This window comes from Amblyomma americanum, chromosome 1 (assembly GCF_052857255.1).
Source record: "Amblyomma americanum isolate KBUSLIRL-KWMA chromosome 1, ASM5285725v1, whole genome shotgun sequence".
In the NCBI taxonomy this organism is placed as follows: domain Eukaryota; kingdom Metazoa; phylum Arthropoda; class Arachnida; order Ixodida; family Ixodidae; genus Amblyomma; species Amblyomma americanum.
Window position 1 is genome coordinate 41,430,381 of NC_135497.1, and position 21,564 is coordinate 41,451,944.

At 44.7% G+C, this 21,564-nt stretch overlaps 2 protein-coding genes across 4 annotated transcripts in view; one reads left to right on the forward strand and one right to left on the reverse strand.

Annotated features, from left to right (window-relative positions):
- Positions 1-21,564, reverse strand: part of LOC144132307 (uncharacterized) — a 327,162-nt gene that overhangs the window by 39,227 nt on the left and 266,371 nt on the right. The window lies entirely within an intron of this gene.
- The window catches only part of LOC144112684 (uncharacterized), a 56,846-nt gene continuing 40,171 nt past the window's right edge, over positions 4,890-21,564 (forward strand). For 2 of the 3 annotated variants that reach the window (XM_077645504.1, XM_077645506.1), the window contains exons 1-2: positions 4,890-5,049; positions 12,624-12,770. In XM_077645504.1, the coding sequence (XP_077501630.1) occupies positions 12,684-12,770 (87 nt within the window). In that variant the 5' untranslated portion in view covers positions 4,890-5,049; positions 12,624-12,683. Of the gene's footprint in view, positions 5,050-12,147; positions 12,324-12,623; positions 12,771-21,564 lie in introns of all 3 variants that reach the window. The other variant, XM_077645505.1, reaches the window with a different exon arrangement.

The window sequence follows — 21,564 nt, forward strand, 5'->3', positions numbered from 1 at the left end:
GGGCTCCTTGTCACCGAAGGTGCGTGTTGCTAAACCGTAGTCGTCGCTTCAGATGACGCGGTTGTCGCAACGCGCGTCCTTTCTTCCAATCTTTCCTCTCATATCTCTTTTAACTCTCCTGCTGTCTGCCCGTGGCAGCGATTATCTGCACGTGGCAGCGATTGTGGATTAGCTTGAGCCATTAGGCGGGCCCGTGAACTTTTCATTCTTCCCTCAGACGCAACAACAACAACAACAACAAAACCCTGCCACTCATCGTTCCACACAGCTGGACGCCAAGCTATTAAGCCGGCTTGATTTCACCCGGCAGCCTCATAGAGTGCACAGTCTTACATTGAAACAAAAGACACGCAGTCGCGATAAATAGCGACCACAATCCGGGGAAACAGAGACATTTGCTGAAAACTGAAAATTGGTTTTTGAGTTCCTGGGTTCGAACCCGACCGTGGCGGCTGTGTTTTTATGGAGGCAAAACGCTAAGGCGCCCGTGCGCTGTGCGATGTCAGTGCACGTTAAAGATACCCAGGTGGTCAAAATTATTCCGGAGCCCTCCAATACGGTAGCTCTTCCTTTCTTTTTCCACTCCCTCTTTTATTCCTTCCCTTACGGCACAATTCAGGTGTCCAACAATATATGAGACAAATACTGCGCCATTTCCTTTCCCCAAAAAACAATTGTTACATCTGGGTGGACACCTGAACCACGCCATAAGGGAAGGAATAAAGGAGGGGGTGAAAGAAGAAAGGAAGAAATAGGTGCCGTAGTGGAGGTCTCCGAAATAATTCTGACCACATAGGGATCTTCAACCTGCACTGACATCGCACAGCACACGGGCGCCTTTGCGTTTCGCCTCCACCGAAACGCGGCCGCCCCGATCGGGTTCTAACCCGGGTACTCCGGATCAGTAGCCGAGCGCCCTAATCACAGAGCAACCGTGGCGGGTAATGCGGATAGCTCAAGCCAAAAATGCGGCGGTAACAGTGTAAGGACGCTGAAACACGATGCCCGAAAGACGCGGGTTCGATCCCGGCCGCGGCGGTCGAATTTTGATGGAGGCGAAATTCAAGAGACCCATGTTCTGTGCGATGTCAGCGCACGTTAAATAACCCCCAGGTGGTCAAAAATTCCGGAGCCGTTCAATACGGCGTCCCTCATAGCCTAAGTCGCTTTGGGACTTTAAACCCAAATAAACCGTAAAGGAATCGTAAATGCGCTGAGGGGACTGGGGTGCAGAAGGGTGCTGTGCACCAAGAAGAACGGGCTAAAACGAGACAGCAGTGCTCGGAAACGTGCCGTGAATCAAGGCACTGACCAAGTTGCGTTTTTATGGAGGAAAAACGCTAAGGCGCCCGTGTGCTGTGCTATGTCAGTGCACGTTAAAGATCCCCAGGTGGTCGAAATTATTCCGCAGCCCTCCACTACGGCACCTCCTTCTTCCTTTCTTCTCTCACTCCCTAGCTTATCCCTTCCCTAACGGCGCGGTTCAGGTGTCCAACGATATATGAGACAGATACTGCGCCATTTCCTTTCCCCAAAAAACCAATTATTATTATTATTAAGCGGAAGAGCGTTCCACAGCACCCGCCCCGTGTCAGGTCAGCAGCATGGCCGGCCGGACCACACAGGCGCACGGGAGACGCGTGCAGAAGCGCGTGCTCGAGGAGCGGCGAGACGCACAGCGCGGATGCGCAGGGCGAAAGTTTGGCAAGGCATTCACGGCAGGAATGTGCCGCCGCTCACAAATGCGCGGATCGTCTGGACCCCCTTTTAATGGTCCTCTCAGAAAAAAAAAGAACATGACGTGAAGCGAAGCGATCCTTTGTATTGCATTATTCGTTTCGGTTAGGTATTTCACGTAACCTGTTAGCGCTGACGTTCACAGCATCCCTGGAATTCAGTAATTGTGTCCATTTCGCATACATTCAGTCGTATAGCAATACTACCGCTAGATCATATATTCCCGAGACTGCAGCATCAATGCAAAACGCTGGTGGTACTAACAAAAGAGACACGAATATTAATGATATCGAAAGAGTGCATTGTCCAGAAGCTTGCGCAAGCTGAAAGCTTCGCCATTTCACCAAGCGTGCGCGCTTTGTTCAAACAAGGCAAGGCTTTTTAGAGCCCAAAGCAGAGCGCCCATTACCAGCGTTGCATATGGCGACACTACGAAGCACGAGGACTGGAGACGCGCAAAGGGTCGCGCGAGCCCAAAGCTCGAGCGACGTACGAAGTCCAAAGGCCACTTTACATGCAAGCGAAAACGCTAGCGATTACTGCCGCCGCGGCGCACAAAGCCATTTCGAGCCGTGGCGGCGGGTCAAGCGGCCAAAGTGAAGAGGTTCCAAAAAATTGCAAATTTTTCGCTGCAACGCGCCGCTCAATCGCTATATTCCCTCAGTCGCTTGCACGTGAACCAACCTTAACGCTATTTAAAGGCTGTCGAGGTCGCTTCGGCTCAACCAAACCAGGTTTTTTTTTTCTTTCAAGTCACGGTCACTCACGCTCACATGAAAACGACGGTGCATAATAGAGAAGCAAACCGGCTACCCAAGCTCATGTATTTATTGCAGCCTTCTCGCAAAAATATAATGCTTTAGAACACAATCATCATAGCCTACTAGGTTAGGCCTAAAGCAGCCACCAAGTGATGTCAGATGAACAAAGAGAGCGCCCAAACCAGACTGGGCGAAGGCCACACAACAGAAAGGAAATTCGCTACGCACCTGGACGCCTCCCAGCTGAGTCGCCTTTCTTCTTGTATTTGGTAATCCTTTTATCCATACTGCACACCTTGCTGCAATCACGACAACAGAGTACACTGCACGCCGAGCCAGCGGAGAATGGGAGAATGGCTGCGCTGTTGCTCTTTTATAGCGACCTTATCCGCTCTACGATTGGCTCATATGCGACGCGTGTTCCGTCGTGATTGGCTGCGCTTGGATACGTCATGCGCGTGCCGGCGCTTCAAAGTGCCTACACGAACGCATAAAAAAACGATATCCGCAAATGATATTAGATATTATGGTCATTTGTGGACATCGTCTGAATATCAGTGGTTGTCTGGGTGCATGGCGCACAATGGATGGAAGCCGGAGACGTCGCGGTAACCTGCCTGGGGAGTCATTGGCCCGCAGGGGGCACACCCCTCGTATCTAATGTTCTTAGAACCTTGCGAAGTGCGCGTCTGTTACAATCTTCCTGCAGAGCATTGCGAGAGATGTTTCGATCGGGTGAAACAGATCTTTGAAGGCTCAGCCTGCGATGTTTCTGGTCATTTTTTCCGACGAGCTTTCACCGAACGGTACCCCCTTGAATAACGTTGAAAATTTTAAATAAACCCATGCCCCTCTTCTCTACTCTTTCCGCAAGAAACACAGATATATAGGTTCCTGTGTGATGCACACGCGCACAATGACTTTGGGAGTAACACAGGTGGCCTGACTGGCCGGATTTCTCCAAATGACAAGAACGTGCGTTGATGAAATGACAACTGGAACAAGGGGCCCAGAGTATCAGACATGGCGAGCGACTTGTGAATGTTAAAAAAAAAGGACTGCGCTTGAAGGCACAGATACGTGCGCCCTTACAAAGAAAAATGACATGCGTCGGTGCGATGAAGGCAGCGGAAATCGTTTCTTACTGTAGTTTCAAGAATTTTCGGGAAAGAGATTTCCTGTTGTACACCTTCGCAACTGCGTTCTTGTCTGAAGGATAGCGGCCACAGGGAAGCATTACTGCATATTATCTGCAAGAAGTTAATTAAAACTTTGCTATATGTCAGATGCTTGCAAGGTTTGTTAGCAGCGGTTTAATTAACTTCTTGCATTAATATGCAGTAGTGCTTCCCTGTGGCCGCTTTCCCCGTTCTCACACGTCAGGATAGGCATACATCGCGATTTTATTCACACTATTTGTAGAGCAAGCATGTGTCCAGTGGCCTTTGAAGATGCGTCCGGTCTTTGAGCATGATATCGACGGACTTCTTGAAACCTTGTAACACTCTTCGGAGCATCTGACGTCAAGTAAAAGAGTCCACCCCTGACTTGGCAGGCAGTCAAACTGTCTACAGTAGCATTTCCTTGGCTGGAAATGCAAGGTACAAACTGCAGAATAATTTGATGTTGTGCTTGGCTGCCAGTTCTTTCTTCGAATTACCTTGTGCCGTCTTTCCCGGGCTTCTACGTCAGCAGGAATTTCATGGAACGGAACGCAGGGCTTCTGGTTTCGCTGACTGGACGTGAAAAACGGAATGGAACAGCAATGCATTTTCGCTCGCTACTCCCTCCAGAAACTGCTGTGATCGACGCGTCACTTGTCAAACGGTAACACTAGACACATTTCACAAACAATATCAGACACAGCGCACCACAAGCCCTACTTTTTGCTGCAGCGGCAGTCACAAAAAAATTCTGTGCTGCCTGTGTGTCGTCTGCTAGAGGGTCGTTTGACAGCTCCGCCATACGGCGGACGCGCGCTCTACGGCGGGCAGAAAAACCCCTGACGCTTCAGGCATGTTCTTCAGGCGGCATTGGATAGAGACTGCCGCGATGGTGTGCGCGAGGTCTCGCTACCTAGCTGAAGATAAGAATGCAGTGAAGAACGTTCACTAACGTTCTTATTTTAACAGCACGAATTCACTGAAGAGCAGCGCACACTATATATTGACCACATCGAGCAGACGGCATACACATGGCGATGATGATATGCTGAAACAATGTATCCAATAACATAGCAAGACAACAAGAGTAAAGTTTTATACAAAAAGTTAGACTACATAAACTACCGATATGATTTCGTGAGCTCCTGTTCTTGTGTGAGGGTCGTGCGTAAGCAAAGCATCTGAAAATTTCATCCAACAGAATCCAACCTCAATCGCCTCAATCCAACAGGGCGACTTCCACGGCAGCCATAGAGATTCTGATTATTGACGGCAGCGTTTGCGGCCTGCAGTGTTTCGGCGATTCCTGGAGGATGGTAATGGTTTGCGTGGATGCTGTTTCTGCACAGAACGCTGCCGAATTCCGCGATGCAACATTTTCTTTACAGGTGACCGTAGATAAGCGTATTTTATTGTCTTGCATTCAGTGCATTGTCTGTGTAGTGCAGCGCCTGCCTTCGGAGCATTTTCACAGGGTGCATACAGCAGTAAACGCATGTAGGTATCTGCGAAGCGGTTCGAGAGGCTAATTTATTAGGGACTGAAGGAAGCGTTTGCAACGTACGCGTCATGACTCATGACTAAGTACAGAGGTGAGCATGCGTCTGTGCTACGCTAAAGTGGTGTGCCGCGGTACATAACATGCAATCTTGGCGCAGCTGCTCTGTGGAGGGCACTTCGCTTGTGTTTTACAATTCGAGTACCTGTGCTGCTGCGCTTGACCGCAATTATTTCCTCTGGAAACTGCTACTTGCTTTAAAATTTTTCAGCTTTTGCACTGCCTTCCACATCTCGAACAAACTGGACCAGCCTGCTCACGTCTGAAAGTACATGAGGAAGGTGCGTTTACGACAAAAGGAGCCAGGATAACGTAGAATGGACCGCTTTGTACCATTGTTCAACTTGAAGAATTTGAATATGTGTGGAAAGAATATTCCCTGTGACTGCAAGGCGCACCTTTACCATTTGCAGAATATATACACGTCTGAGTCAAAAAGAGCATACAGGCTTTCATGGTTACATGAACGAAAACAGAAGGAATATGGCACTAAATCTGCCATTTTTATATATAGTTGTATTTTTCAAAAATCAACGAAAAAGCACATCCATAATTTTTGTTCAGGTTACTCGAACGGGTCTCCAGGAGGTGGAGAATAATGCATAACATGTCACGTTATTGTCATGAAGTGACATGGAAGCTCACAGCTCTCACTTCTGAAGCATGGGAAATTTCTGCAAAATGAAGTTTTGAAAGCAGTGAATATGCCATCTGCTGCTCAAATGTTTCCTGAGTGTCAAATGACATTTCCTGTAACCTTGGTGGACAGTCCAAATGTGAAATATTTTTCAGAATACAAATGCAGAGTTATGACCTCCAAAAAAAAATATGACAGAAAACGAAACCGTGCACATAAGACTCCAGTAGAAGAGACAGACCTTCACATGAGTGATTTGTCCTTTCAAACAACTGGTGTAATAATTGCACCTGATTTGTATGCATGAGCACTTTCGAAATTTTGATTTTCTTTTTTTCATAGCTGACAGTTAACACGTGTCGTGTGACATTAACTGACAAAGATTTGTTGCATTTTCTCTTGCTGCATAGGCAGGTATGCTTGAAAGTAATTTAATATGGTTTCATTTCTTTCAGTGTGGTCGCATACATTTAGGCTAGAGTCAAAACTTTATTGGCATCTGTCATACCTTATGCACGCAGCTACACATTCCATGAGTGCTCCTGTTACCGTTTGCAAGTCTTTCCGTTCTTTTTTTCTCCTGCAAGTTTTGAATATTATTTGCAGGTGTGGGACCACTTCTATGTTCTTTAGCCTTCCTCGAGAGATAGATGCAAAACCATTTCTTGTTTGAAATGTATTTTCTCTTCCCACTCCTGCGTGGGTCTAAATAATTTAAGGCCTGCAGCAATGTGAAACGAGTAAAGTAAATAAAACTTCAGATGCTGACAATATCTTAGTCGTGATGTCTACACCCAGGTTCTTAAGGGATGCGTGGTGTTTTACGAATCCCTCTGTACTGTTCCAGGAGTTTTTCTCATGTGCTGTAGCAGAGAGCAGCTATGGTGTGCATGCGCAATTCTTGTGCACAGTGCGTACAGTTTATAGCTATTCTTCAAATTACTTGTGGGCCCTGCCACTTACACGCGACGTGATTTTGGAGAGGAAGCTCTTGGTTTGGTCATGAATCTTGCCTATGCGAAGGATGCATGTAGTGCATCATGGGTCGTGCTATCTCTGATGACAGCAAAAATTTGCATTGAATTTTTTTGCAGTGAAAACACAGGTGTATATAGACACCTGCTTTTTGAGCCAGTGATACGATTGTACCTCATTGTGAATTATTGCAGTCCAGCATTCTGGAAAGCCAAAGTGCAACACGAGGCTTGCTTTTCGCATTGTTTTGCATCATGCATAGCACAGGCTTCGACCTTGGAGATATATTTGTGGGAAATTGAATAGGTGGTCAACCTGCACAGGTCTTGCACAAAGGCAGCCGACTGTGCAACCTTTTTGACAGTCTTCATCTTCTCATACCGCATACATGACCTCAATTTTTTTAGATGCTCCCAAGGTTGTGATGATAAACCGTATTTCTTTGGGCACAAGTTGCCGTCACCCAACCAGAATCTTGCTGGTGGGGAGCTGCATGGACATATTTTAATGCCATCAAGTATGTAGGCATCACCATCATCAGCCTTACTGGACCCATTGCAGGACAAAGGACTCTCCTCTATCTTTCCGATTAGCCCTGTCCCTGTGTGCAGGCATCTCCTCTTAAACTATGCAGTGTGGAATGATGCAACATAGCATTGGTGCATTAAAGGCACAAACATGCTTCTTGCTGAGGTGCAAGCAAAACCCACCTCCGACGAAGAGACTCAAACTTCAAAACCCCCTTGGTAATGTCGGGATTATGCTTTGAATGAATGATATGGTTCTCTCACTGAACGCATCAATAAACCTCACTTCTGTGGATGTGCATAACATCTTTTTGTTCAAACTCTGTATACAGCAGCCGTACTCATCTTTGGTATAGTAGCCCAGAGCTGTTTGTAGATCATCTGGGCTTAATATGGACCTTAATATGGGTTCATGGGTGACCATACATGGTGCTCGTCGCACCAACTTTTGAGATTTATAAATTACATACTTCATCTGATTAGGAAGGACAGCCTGGACTTTTCAAAGCTTGGGTAGCACTGGCAACATAGTTAAAAGGTAGAGACGTTGCTGAAAGAACTGCGCAGAATTGTAATCCTGATTCAAGTTGGCCACTCTGTGCAATCCGTACATCTGTGTGCTCGGACACATTGCAAACATCACTGCCAGCAGTGAGAGAATTTAAATTCTTTTTTGTTGTGAATTATTATCCACCATCCTAAGCTTTCTGTTCACAGAACATTTCCCACGTCACAGATCTGTCGGCTGTGAAGCATCAGAAGGGTCACCTAACTGATCAAACTCTTCCTCCTCAGGGATACTTTCATCGGCTCTTTCACCAGTGGGTGCATCACTAGCTGATAGCATTTGCTTAAACTGTCTAGAACAGTTCCGACATAGATGGTAATGACTACGGACTGGACCTGTGCCTGGTTGAAAAATGTCAATATCAGTTCAATATATTGAACTGGATAATCTCTTTGGAACAGAATGCTCTCGTGTATCTTAGCATAGTATGTGCAGACAACTCTATTGCCACTGCACTGCAAAGCAATGGAACCTATTTGCCAGCTGCAAAAAGCTGAAAAAAGCACTACATCCATGCGTAACGGCTTCAAAGAAAACTTGTAGACAAAGCGGGGCCTGCAGTTCTCACCGCCATCTGTGTCAAGACTGGGTGCATGCGAATGGCTTATATGATGTTTGAGCATAAAGTTTACATCTGCAATGCGGAGATTCGAGTGTGGAGTCTATAACTGAAAAATGCATAGACGCAACACGTTCACTCTTTGCAGGCAAATTTTGTTAGTTTCATATGCTACTGCAGGTGAAACTTGAAAATTAGTTTGCTCAAATAGTTGCTGTGTGCACTCATTTATCACATATATCGTTGCATAGACCAACGCTGCACTCACAGACATAAATAGCGCTCCCCAGAGTTGGCCGGCTATGAGCAGTTGTCGCACGCATGCAGTTGTAATTCCGACAGGGCCTGGACACTCCCGTGCAAACTTGTTCATTTTTTGTTGTATATTGTAAATGTGTATAGTGTATAAACAAACTCCTCCGTCTCCTTTCTAGCTATTGCTCCCTCTGTACTTCTTGCTATCCTCTCCCTGCACATCTAATTTCCACTGCGGCTTGGGTGCTCAGCGTATCAGGTAGCAATTACCATGGCTGATATCTTTTCCTGCCTTTTTGTATTTTTTTTTAATAATAAACCACTGCTACTGCTAGGTGGTAGGGGGGTATCAGCGATGCCATAGTATGCTATGGTGCACGTTTCATTCATTATCCCATTTAAAAACTGCTTTCCATTCCCACTGTAGGCTATGTAGCGTGTAAACTTTATTTGCGAGCAAATAAGAATAATAAAGAATATGGCAGCACACCTGACTCGGTGAGAAGCTCCTCCAATTTGTAGCAACACCTAGCTGGTTGACCACCTAAGGCATTGTGCGGTTATGTCCGAAATCGTAACGCATGTTTATTGAGCCATCTTAAATTGAATTTGGCATTTTGTATTTTTTTCTAGCTTAAACCAAAAAGTCCAACCCCTATTTTTAAAATGACCGTGGAATTTAAAAAGTGTTAAATATTTAGGCTGTTTGATGTCTCATAAGATTACCTGACCGTATTTAGACCACAGAATGAAATGGTACAGCCAATGGAAAATGTTATAGCATGGAATCTGAATGGTTGGGCCACGAGACAAAAGCAGAAATTGAAGTTCATCCATAAAAAGCCGAGCAGTGCAAAAATCAAATAAGCAAAAAGAAATACATAAAAAGCAACAGGCTAACCATGGGCGTATACACTTTACATGCTTAGGCAAGTGGAACGAGTCCTTTCTGTCCAATCGCCTTCATGCCTGAATCACTTTATTTGGTTGTGATAAATTCATCCTTATTTCCTGCTTTCAACTTGCTGCTGCACTAACTTAAGCAGCTCTGAAAGCAGCAAGCGTTCCTTAAAAACAGCAAAATGTTACCTTAGCTGATGTCCAGAAGACAGAGGGCCATACATCACATGGTCTACGTCATGACCACCGCGGAAGCCAGGACACTTCTTAATAAGGGTTGATATGGTTGCAAACATTGCCACTGTTCTTACATGCAATTAAAAACTGTCTCTGGCAAAGTAACAGCCGTTGCAAACTATGCTATATTAGTAGGCTAAGCTTGACAAGGATTTGGAGCCCAAGTCTGCACCATGATGTCTACAAGGTCATGGAGTATTGCCCAAAAATGTACAACAGCACTACTTAGTCTGACGATGCCACTGCTCTCCTGGCTGCAGCACTTTGCTGAGTGAAGCTCGTGTGCAGTAGCCAGCAGGCTATGAAGTACACCTCTAAAACGCTGAATTTTCTTGGTTGAACTGAATTTCACAAAATTAGTTTAGTATACTATTACTATTGCTTCTATTTGCGGTTTAAATTAAGGAGTGCAACCTCTAAATGCTTAGAAGAACCATACAAGAGCTACCATAAAATGTGGAAGCATCTATCATAAAAAAACCTTTCTGCATGCATTCATTTCATATGCCTTGCGCCTTGCATGGGACGGCTCTACACAGCAGTACACTACCTCATGGCAGTAACCAAAACCCACACTAAACAAGTTGCATGCACATACCATGACCAAGGGGTCTAATGCGGAAGGAATAAGAGCGTGTTCACAAGAGCATTATCAAAAAAAAGGATTCAAGAAATAACCACTTGGCGTGAGACCACCTAGACACTGGGAGCATGAGCTGCATCTGAAATGTGTGCTGGCGCTCTACCTTTCAGCATGCCACAGATGACGAGAGGAAACGGTAAACCACTCATAACTGAAGCTTGTGGCTGCAGTTCTTGCTAATGAAAAGCCTTGAAGCAGTTTTTTTTCTGTTCCTCAAGCACATATCTGTATATCATTTTTTTAATGCATCCACAATGTCCCAGTAGAACAGCTTGCAGTGTTCTAATTGGGTGCAAATGCCAAGCGGTCGGTTGGGTTGTATTAAGCATCCTTAACTACTGGCTACCCGCAAAAACTTGTCTTTTCGTAGCCGCTGTTCCAAACATGGTTACATTGTGCTCCTGGCAGATAGTAAGTACTAACTGTTGGCAATGGCAATGATTCCCCAACACTTGTATTGAATCTCAGCAAGCCATGTTTGCAACTCATTCTTCGCCCTCTTTTATTCCTGCTTCTTGTTCTCTCTTTATACATCATGTACTAATTCTGCGCATTCTTGAATTTCCACTTCCAAAAATTAACACCAGAATGGATGAGAGGTGCAATTTTATTGCTGAAAATAAAAAGCAGCAACAATTTTATGAATGAGTTTTTCATAGTTTCACTTGTGCAGTGCAGTATCGTTTTTATATGAGGGCATGTGAAGGATGTTGCAGTTCAGTAAAATTACTGTTTTCTGAGCAGTAAGATTTTAGTTGGGTTATTCTCTTCAGTAAGGTTGAAAAAAGCTACAAAATTTTTCAGCACACACAGAAAAGTAGCTAACAAATAAAAATGTCAGAATACGCATGCCCCATAGCATCCTTGATTTGTGTTATGCACTACTCAGCCGTGCGTCCCAATACAACAGTCTGAATACCTCTTCTGATATGATTTGAATAAGAGCCATTTGTCATCTAACTTGTGGATTTTCGGAATTGAGAAGAACCAATGACAATCACGGCTAACTTACCTTCACGAAACGAGGGAGTCGGTAGCTGTCTGACACACATGTCAATCGTTTTCATGCTGGCCGCTGAACCAAACGATGCCTTAGTTGCGCCCGCTGCATTGCCTGGCAGCGAAGGTATCTCGCATGTGTATAATGTGAAACGTTTTCTTTACTCAACGCACGTTTTCCTACAGTGCCTACCACTGGCCGCTGAAGGAAAAAGTGGCTAGGTTTCGGCCTCATCATTTTGGTGCGGCCCCTGCAGTTCTGCGCTTTTCCGCCACTATGATGTCGCCCTCCGCTAAAGCGAACGACGCCGTGGTTCCACCTGTTTCATTTTTCTACGGTCTTGCTGTTGGTTTTCTGCCGCTGCACTGTTTGTCCAAGCTGTGTTGTGGCCCTCGCGACTTTTCCGTCTCCCTTCCTTTGTGGGCACTCGCGCCTGCTCGCACGTCAAATCTCCGCCACCTTTCCATCTAACTAGTCATGTGACCAAACTCAACGTATCAGCCTAGGTTTATACATTTATTACAATTTCTTGTGCATGTAAAATGTCTCTGAAGAAAGTTTCTTATAGCAAGCATTTACTTTAATGCTTACTTACAAATTGCAGCAGAAGTGACGTGTACATTACAGAGAGCCAATGAGCAGTTGCCTGGCTGGGTTTGCGCTGAAAAAGAAATGCTACTGGGAGCCCACAAGCAGCCAATGCACATGTGAAATCTTCCTGACGGTGCCAGATGGCGCCAGGTACCCGGCAGGCTATGCGCGGTCCTGCAGCATCTGGGCCAATCAGCGCATGCTCTCATGCGGTGGGTGGGCTTCTGGTACTTTGGTAACATTAACAGGGTACACGGTACGCTAACGGTGTCTCGATGGCCACAGAAACCGTGTAACAGCGCTCACTGGCCTTACAGTGGATGGACTGGTCGCTTCGAATGCCTTCGAAATGCCTATGTGACAGAACTGTCAGATTAGAACACAATATACTGGCCCGTTTCCGGACACTTAAAATTAACGCCACATTCTTTTGTGTCTGTTGTCTCACGTGAGTACAGTGGTGAAAAAATTTGGCGTCAGCGTTTAGATGGTTGAACCATTGCGTTGCGCAGGTGCGCCGATGAGGAGAGTTCTTCGTGGTAGACGGCCGCCCACAAGAGCACAACCACTGGATGAACAACGTGAACTACTCGCCCAGCAAGCGCCGACAAAACATCGTGGCCTTGCTCTTCAATGGAGACATCTACCACCGAAAGAAGGTGAAGAGAAGCTAATCCTGCACTCCTTAGCTGGTAGATTGTAATCAGTTGATAGCGTGTGCAAGCTACGAACATGCCTGATTCATCATCATCATCATCATCAGCCTGACTACACCCGCTGCAGGGCAGAGGCTTCTGCCATGTTTCTCCAATTAACCCTATCCTTTGCCAGCTGCGCTTACCCTATGCCTGCAAGCTTTTAAATCTCACCCGTCCACATAACCTTCTGCCGCCCACTACTATGCTTGCCTTCTCTTGGAATCAACTCCGTTACCCTTAAGGACCGGCAGTTATCTTGCCTTCGCATTACATGCCCTGCCCAAGCCCGTTTCTTCCTCTTGACTTCGACTAGGATGTCATTAATGCGCGTTTGTTCCCTCACCCACTCTGCCCACTTTTGGTCTCTTAACGTTACACTTATCATTTTTATTTCCATGGCTTGCTGCGTTGTCGTTAACTTAAGCTGAACCCTTTTCGTTAGCCTCCACGTGTCTGTCCCGTAGATGAGTACTGCTTAGATACAGATGTTGTGCACTTTTCTCTTCAGGGATATTGGTAAACTGCAATTCACAGTATGAGAGAACCTGCCATATGCGCTCCACCCCATTTGTATCCTTCTAGTTATTCCCCTCTCGTGATCCGGATCAGCTGTCACTACCTGTCCTATGTGGACGTATTCTTTTACCACTTCCAGCACCTCTCTGCCAATTGTGAACAGCTGTTCTGCTGCTAGACTGTTAGGCTTTTGAACATTACTTTGGTTTTCTGCATGTTAATTTTTCGACCCGCCGTTCTGCTCAGCCCGTCAAACTCATTGATCATGATTTGCAGTTCAGCTCCAGAGTGATTGGCTAGGCAAGGTCATCAGCGAATCATAGATTATTTAGGTATTCTCCATGAACTCTTGTCCCCAACAGTTCATTCATTCATTCATTTTCATTTATTCATAATCTTGCCATACAAATTATCAAAACACTGCCGGAACCCATAGCCAGAGGCTAGCGTGGGGTTCTGAAAAAAATACCTAATGGCAATGACACAGCACTTGTGTAAAATGAAAAGCACAAAATCAATGGCGAAAGACCAAAATACCACATACAATGAGTAGAAAACAAAATAATGTGCATTTTACAGCAGAATGAGTAAAGATCTATCAAGAACAACACTGTAGTGGAAATACAAACCGAAAACGACTACTACAGAGGTCAAATAAGGCTCATAAATTATGTTCCTAATGTTTTATTTGTTTCATGGGACTGTTTTATTTCTGGGGGTAAAGGATCCCAAACCTTGGCTCCTGAAAACTGCACCAACCTTTTGCTGTAGATGTTATTATTCGGTGGCAGATTAAAGTTACTATGTGTGAGGTATCTTGTCAGTCGAGAAGGAGAGCGATCGCAACAGGGAGGCATTGAAAGGTTGATTATATTTTACTATGTTGTTTACACACCGCTATCTTTGAAGTCCGCAAGAGGTCAAAAGGAAGGATATTGATTAACTGAAAAGTGGTGTACTTGGCTCGGTATACTTGCTTTGTGTTGTAATTCGGATAGCCCGTTTTTGTAATCGCTGGATAGGATCAAGGTAAGTGTTGTATGTCAACCTCCATGATTCTAAACAGTATATTAAATGACTGTTAATAAGGGCAAAATAAAGAGTTTGCAGTGTATGTGTATCAAAAACGATCGCGGGCCTGTAATAAGGCATAACAGTCAGAAGCCAACTTAGAACAGACGGCGCTAACCTGATTTTTCCAGTGAAGATGTTCATCTAGAATGACACCAAGATACTTAAGTGAGTGTGTTCATTCAAGTGAGTGGTCGTTAATGAAAATGTTAATTTGGTTGCTGCCAATGACTTTTGCTCATGAGCTAAATTCTATATATTTGGTTTTGCTTGAATTAATTGTTAGCTTGTTATTAAAAACCACCTTGAAACTTTTTTCAGTTCTGCATTTGTTTTTGCTTATAAATCCTCATGGTTGTCAGCTGTAACTATGATCGCAGTGACATCTGCATACATTAAAGTATCAGAGCAACTTAGGGCCTTCGGCAAATTATACAAGTATAACAAAAACAACATGGGCCCTAAAACGAATCCTTGAGGAACCCCGGTCTGTAAATATTGAAGTTATGTAATGTTATTCACAACTACAGCTTGTTGACGGTTTTTGATGTAACTAGAAATAAAGCTGTAGACTTCACCGCGGAATCCATAATGGTTTAATTTGTGGACCATAATACTGTGATTCGCGGTATCAAATGCTTTCTTTAAATCAACAAATACAATGGCGGCCAGTTTGTTTTCATGTAATGCTGTGTTAATTGAGTCAAGCTTAGGACAGCAGATGCCGTTGAATGATGTTTTCGAAATCCATGTTGCTGTTAACAGAGTAAGTTATGCTTTTCTAAGAATTTGAAAATATTGTTGTCTAGAATGTTTTCGTAAATATTATTAATAGCACTTAGGACAGAAATGGGTCTGTAGCTTGACTGATTGGATCGGTCTCCGTCTTTCTATAGTGGGACAACTTTGGCAATCTTTAGTGCGGATGGGTACTTTGCACATTTTAATCAATGATTAAAATGTTTGCATAAGATGGGTACCGAGATATCACTATTTTTCTTAAGTATACGTGGGTAAATTCCATCCAGTCCAGCAGATTTATTGCCTGTTAAGCTGAGAATAATGGATGTAATTTTTTCGGGTTCTATTTCAAGCATTCCAAAAGTATTGAGAGCTGGATTGGATGCAGCATTTTGTTGTTGTGATTCATTGAGTTGAGCAGCTAAGGACGGGCCGATAATGGTGAAAAAGGAATTAAATCTTTCTGTAGTATTGCCATCTATTCTCTCCTGGAGAGCACGGCGCTAACTGGCTTTGCCAGCGACTTCATTTATTATTTTCCAGACTTGATGCAAATTGCCGGAAGCCTGTTCAACGAGACGCGTGTAATATTCTTTTTTCGGGCCCTCATCATTGACGCGGATCTGTTGCACAGGCTCTTAAATTGGTTTAGATAGTAAACATTATCTTTGTGTTGGGGGGGGGGGGGGGCTTCCATTTGCGGTACCATGAATCTTTTTCTTTTAAAACGGCGAGGATTGGCTCAGTCATCCAAGGGCATAGTGGTGCTTCATAAGAGCGAACACTAATATTTCTGCTGCAGTTAGTAACCATTCACGAAAGCGTGTCTATTAGGTTATTAAACTCTGTATCGATGTCGTCATGCTACATTACACTGGGGTCGACGACCAGTAAATTTTCACGCAGAAGGGCGTAATCTATTTTAGATAGGTACTTCTTGCTCTCACGCTCTGGTTGTATATCAATGTCAATAGCAACAAAAAGTGGGAGGTGATCGGAGATGGGTTCGCTGTAAAAAAACCCCAGCGCGTCTCCCATTCGGTATAATTTGTTAATGCATGATCAATAATAGATGAAGAGTAGGTAGTTACATGCGTGGGTGTGTTAATCATGTTTCAGAAATTGTACGATGTTAACAGGTTCACGTAATCCTTGTGGCATTCAGTACTTGTATCAATATTGAAATCGCCAACAATATTTATGTGTTCTACGTGTGTAGCAGTTGTTTCAAAAATTCCTTCAAGTTTATCAAGAAAGGGCGAAAGGCGTGAATTTGGTGGACAATAAGTAACTCCAACAGTGAAAGACCAGGGCAGTTTTATGAACAGTGTTTCTATGTCTGTATTACTGAGGGTGACTGGTGCCAGAAACGAGAAAGGCAAACTATTTTTTAGAAAAAGCCAACACCACCACCACGGTTTCTTGACTCTCTCGGATCAGATAGCATAACGTAGCAGGGAAGCATAACGTTCTCATCTTTTTTGCAGCCAGGTTTCTGTAAGTGCTACAATATCAAAAGATTGGGAATATCTTGTCAAAGAAGCCACTAGAAGGTTCGGGTTCTTCCTTACACTGCAGATATTAGAGTAAAATATTGACGTATTTTTGTCTCTGCTTAACAGGTCATCATCTTCTATGGCCAAAGGCATTGTAAGAGCAAACAGGTACAAAAACACAAGGCATTGGTAATGAGGCAATTTTTTCCAGGTCATCTTCACAAGTTATGTGCATTACTTTCGAGCTTTCCGTTTTTCTCATCAAGATTTTGCCTTCAGACGCCCATACGAACTTCCAGCCTCTGTCACGCTTTACTCCAATAGCTTTGCCGAGTAAAACATTTTTTTCCAGACACAAATGTTTGTTGACAAAAACGGGATCGTTCTCTGGGAAGCCAAGCACGGAAGTATTTAGCCTGTTCTTTTTCACAGCTTGCAAGATTGTCACGTGGGGACCTTGACTTAAACTTAACAATTACATTGGAAGGTCCCTTCAACTTCGTTGGAACACGGTGTATCACGTCAATTTTCTCAGGAGAAAGCTCAACCTGTATGTAGGAAGATACCTGTGTCATCATGCTACCAAGGTTCTCATTATCAGTTTCAGGGATTCCTTTCAATTCGATGTTATTCCTTCTGCTGTATTGCTTCAGTTCAACCAATTGTGCCCTTAGCTCTTTCACTTCCTTAGTCAGCTTCTTGTTTACTTGCTGAATTTCCTGATTATTCTTTACTTCTGTGAGTTCAAGCCTCATAGTTTTAACTTCTGTTCTGAAGTCCTCAAAGGCAGTGTTCATGAAACCCATTGGTTCCTTCACTGCTGCTATTTCAGTCTGTACAGCATTGCTAGATGAGCTCAACTTGTTTGCTGTGACCTTGATTTCACTCACGGCCTCCATAAATTTAGAAGTCATTTCCATTAGAAGCTTAGTAACTTCTTTTATGCTTTTGGGAGCCTCGTCTGCGAGTGTCTTGACAAAGTTGTCAAGTTGCGTAGCCTCGTCGTCCCCCATTTTAACAAGTTTTCGACCAACTTGTCACAGACAACAAGAAAGAGGTACCAGAGCAGTGCAGCAACCACAAAATGCAATGAAATAAACTTTCACACGAACGTGTGTGTGCCCACCCCCATGAGTACAGCAATACGGTTAGCAGTCGCATAGACCGCTGCCAGAACTGCTTTGATGTGTCCGTGGTTGTCGCTGGCTTCTTTTATCGGGTTGCTGGAGGGGCGTCGTAAGCCTTCCGCGCAGGCGCGAAATTCCTGGTTGATTGCTTGCATACAGATCACTCCACAGCCACATTCCTGAATGCAGCGTTGGTGCTGCATTGGGTAAGATAGTCGTGCGCCGTTCGATGGAACTGTGTCAAAATGCCTGTATGAGTACAGCAATACGGTTAGCAGTCGCATAGACGGCTGCCAGAACTGCTCTGATGTGTCCGTGGTTGTTGCTGGCTGCTTTTATCGGGTTGCTGGAGGGGCGTCGTAAGCCTTCAGTGCAGGCGCGAAATTCCTGGTTGATTGCTTGCACAGATCACTCTGCAGCCACGTTCTGGAATCCAGCGTTGGTGCTGCGTTGGGTAAAATGGTCCTGTGCCGGTTGATGGAACCATGTCAAAATGCCTGCATGAGTACAGCAATATGGTTAGCAGTCGCACAGACGGCTGCCAGCTCTGCTCTGATGATTCTCAATTCCTGCCTTGGAATACCTCCTGCAAACAGGCAGGGAATACTGTGGCGAGATCATGTCTTCCTTCCTTATTGGCATTTTCTTGCTGGCTTTATGGAGGACTATGGTAGCTACGGTGTTCCCTCTTTCAATGTGTCTGTCTACGTTGGTGCGTCCCAAAGTTCACACTGGCCCAAAGATGGATTCATACCAACTGACCCAGAGGAATGCCATTTTGCTATATATAGATTCCAGTATTTTGATAAAAAGCTCTTTTACACCCTGATTCTGCAATGCCTCTATAACTGCTGAGATTTCCACTGAGTCAAGCGGTTGCTCGTAATCAATGAAGGCTATGTATAGGATTTTGTTGTATTCTGCGCATTTTTCTATCACCTATTGGTAGTCTGAATACGATCTATTGTGGAATATTCTTTAGGAAAGCCTGCCTGATCATTTGGTTGATTGAAGTCTAATGTTGCCCCGGCTCTATTAGCGATTACCTTAGTAAATATCTTGCAGGCAACGGAGAGTAAGCTGATCGGCCTGTAATTTTTCAAGTCCTTGGCATCTCCTTTTTTATGAATTAAGATAATGTTTGCGTTCTTCAAAGCTTCTATTATGGTCGAGGTCAGAAGGCATTGCGTATACAGAGTGGCTAGCTTTTCTAGTACGATCTCCCCTCCGTCCTTCAAAAGATCTGCTGTTACCTGATTCTTCCCAGCTCCTTTTCCCCTTTCCATTGCTCCTAAGGCTTTGTTTACTTCCTCTTTCGTTACTGGTGGGATGACTCATTGGTGCGGGCTACTGTCTCTCTCATAAACGTTCTGGTTACATTGACTACTGTACAGATTTGCATAGAACTCTTCGGCTAGTTTAACTATCTTATCCATATTCCTTATGTCATTGCCCTCCTTGTCTATTAATGCATGCATCTGGTTTTTACCTATGCCTAGTTTCCTCTTCACAGCTTTTAGGCTGCCTCTGTTCTTTAGAGCATGCGCGATAGTCTCCAATTCAACTTCGTTATGCCGGCTACCTTGCGCTTGTTTATTAACTTCGATAGCTCTGCTTGTTCTGTTCTGTCGGTAGGATTAGGCCTCCTCATGATTTGGCATTTCTTAATCAGATGTTTTGTCTCCTGGGATAGCTTCCCAGCATCCTGTCGAACCGTCCTACCACCTACTTCTACTGCGCACTCCATAATGACAGCTGTCAGATTATCGTTCATTAGATGTACATTAAGATCGTCTTCATCAGTTAAAGCTGAATATTGGTTCGGCAGCGAAATCCTGATTTCCTCTATTTTCCCCCTGCTAACTCGTTAGTGAACTTCCTCTTCACTAGCTTCGTTCCCTCTTCAAGTCTAAGCTAATTCGATTGTGCGTGATTATGAACACTTTGAATGCCAGCAGGGACGGTGGACCTTTCTGTGCGAGGGCATCTGGGCGAAAGGTGAACAAACAGCGATACATTGCCTGAATCACCGGGAGATTAAACTGTGGATAAAAGGGGATGGGCGCTTGCTTTTATGTACATATCCTTAGTGCATGAAAAGGGCCTCCGCATTGTCAGGGACCTCTTCATTTGAGGCATGTGTACCGATGCGAAGCTGGTCGATAGCGCTTCTGGAAAAGGCACTGCCTTTTTATATTTAATGTTTATATTTCCAATTGGCGGATCTGTGCGGGTCAGTACCATCGCGCTGCCTTTGTATCGCGAAAAGGCAATATATTTATTGAATCAATTCAAATCAAATATATTTCTGTCTTGAAAAGGTACAGACAGCGGAGGCACAGAAAGGCTGCCACCCCTTTCGCTTGGCAGCGACTTGACAGCAAGGCTCATAAAACAAAGGGAATTCGTCAACGTATTAACAGGAAGCAAGGAAAAGGGGGGGGCGAGCGCGCCAAGCTCCTGCCGCTACCGATAACATAACATGCACTCAAACGTGCACTCGCTAACGTGCACTCTAAAACCATTCGCATTAGACACTCGTCACTGTCCTGTTTTTAACCGCAGTAAGAAACGCGCGCCTGACCTTCAGGGCCGGTGTACAGCACTTCAAACTGAACGATGCTAAACATTACCGGCACGAACGTGTCTGACTGCGTGCGTTTGTTGATGACGGAAGGACGCACGGAGATATATGCAATCTCGACCCTTCCAAAAAAATCTGTTGGAAACTTTTTTTTCCCGCATAATGAACCCTCCCCCCAAACTGATGTCAATTTTTCTGGAAAAGAAGTGGCTTCATTACGCCAGTAAATATGGTAAACACTCATTAATTCGAGCCCTATTAATTTGGAAATACGGATAAGCACTGTCGGCGCGGCCCCAGCCAACGCCCATGGAAGGCTATGGCTTCAGACGGGCAGTATACAAATTACGTGCGAAAAACTATTTTTTCCCCTTGGCGAGTGTCGTCCATCCTTCCACCCATATCAGTCGCCAACGGAACCACGCGGTCAGATCGCCCATGGCAGGATAAGGGGAACGTACTGAAAACGAGGCTTAATTGCGCAACCAGACAAGCGCTGGAACTCTGCCAAGTTTGCTCCCCCCCCTATGATCAAAAGGTCGCTGTGCAGCATCTTGGTGCACTGCCAAGAAATGCGTTGTGGACCATGAGGGTGCGAAACGGAGGGAAGCATTTACGAATGACGCTTTTTTTTCTTTCAAATTCTTAGGCAAAAATCGGGGGTTGGTGGGTCCGTTATGCGAGTGGGTTCATTACGCGAATAAATACTGTACATGTACCGCAATGCAAATGGTTCTTGTCAGTTTTTTCGAGGCCATTCGATAATTCGATCATCGGATAATTCGAACTTTTTCCCTGGTCCCGTGAAGTTCGAATTAACGAGCTTTTACTGTACTAGCTGTTATTCAGACGGCAGTTATTGTAAGAAGCAGTGCGTGCGGGGCTGTGGCTGTCCTCTCGAACCTTTCTGTTGTTGTTGGGAAATACTTTCATTCTTTCCTTCAAAGCTGTCGTGAGAAACCTACCCTAAGATGGCCGGAACGCTCTAATGCATCTCCCGGCACACAGCATACAGCGTCACGAGCATACAGTGAGCTGACAGCCCGACCTGAGACAAGCGGCTAGTTGTGTGGATAATCGCTGGAACCAAGCGGCGTCTTTTAAGGTGCACGAACCGTGTGAAGGTTTCCTCTTGTTAAAGACGACCAAAACTGTAATAAGCAATAACAGTCAGCGGTACCGATACCACATCCTTCCTATGCGCCATTACCTATAGAATG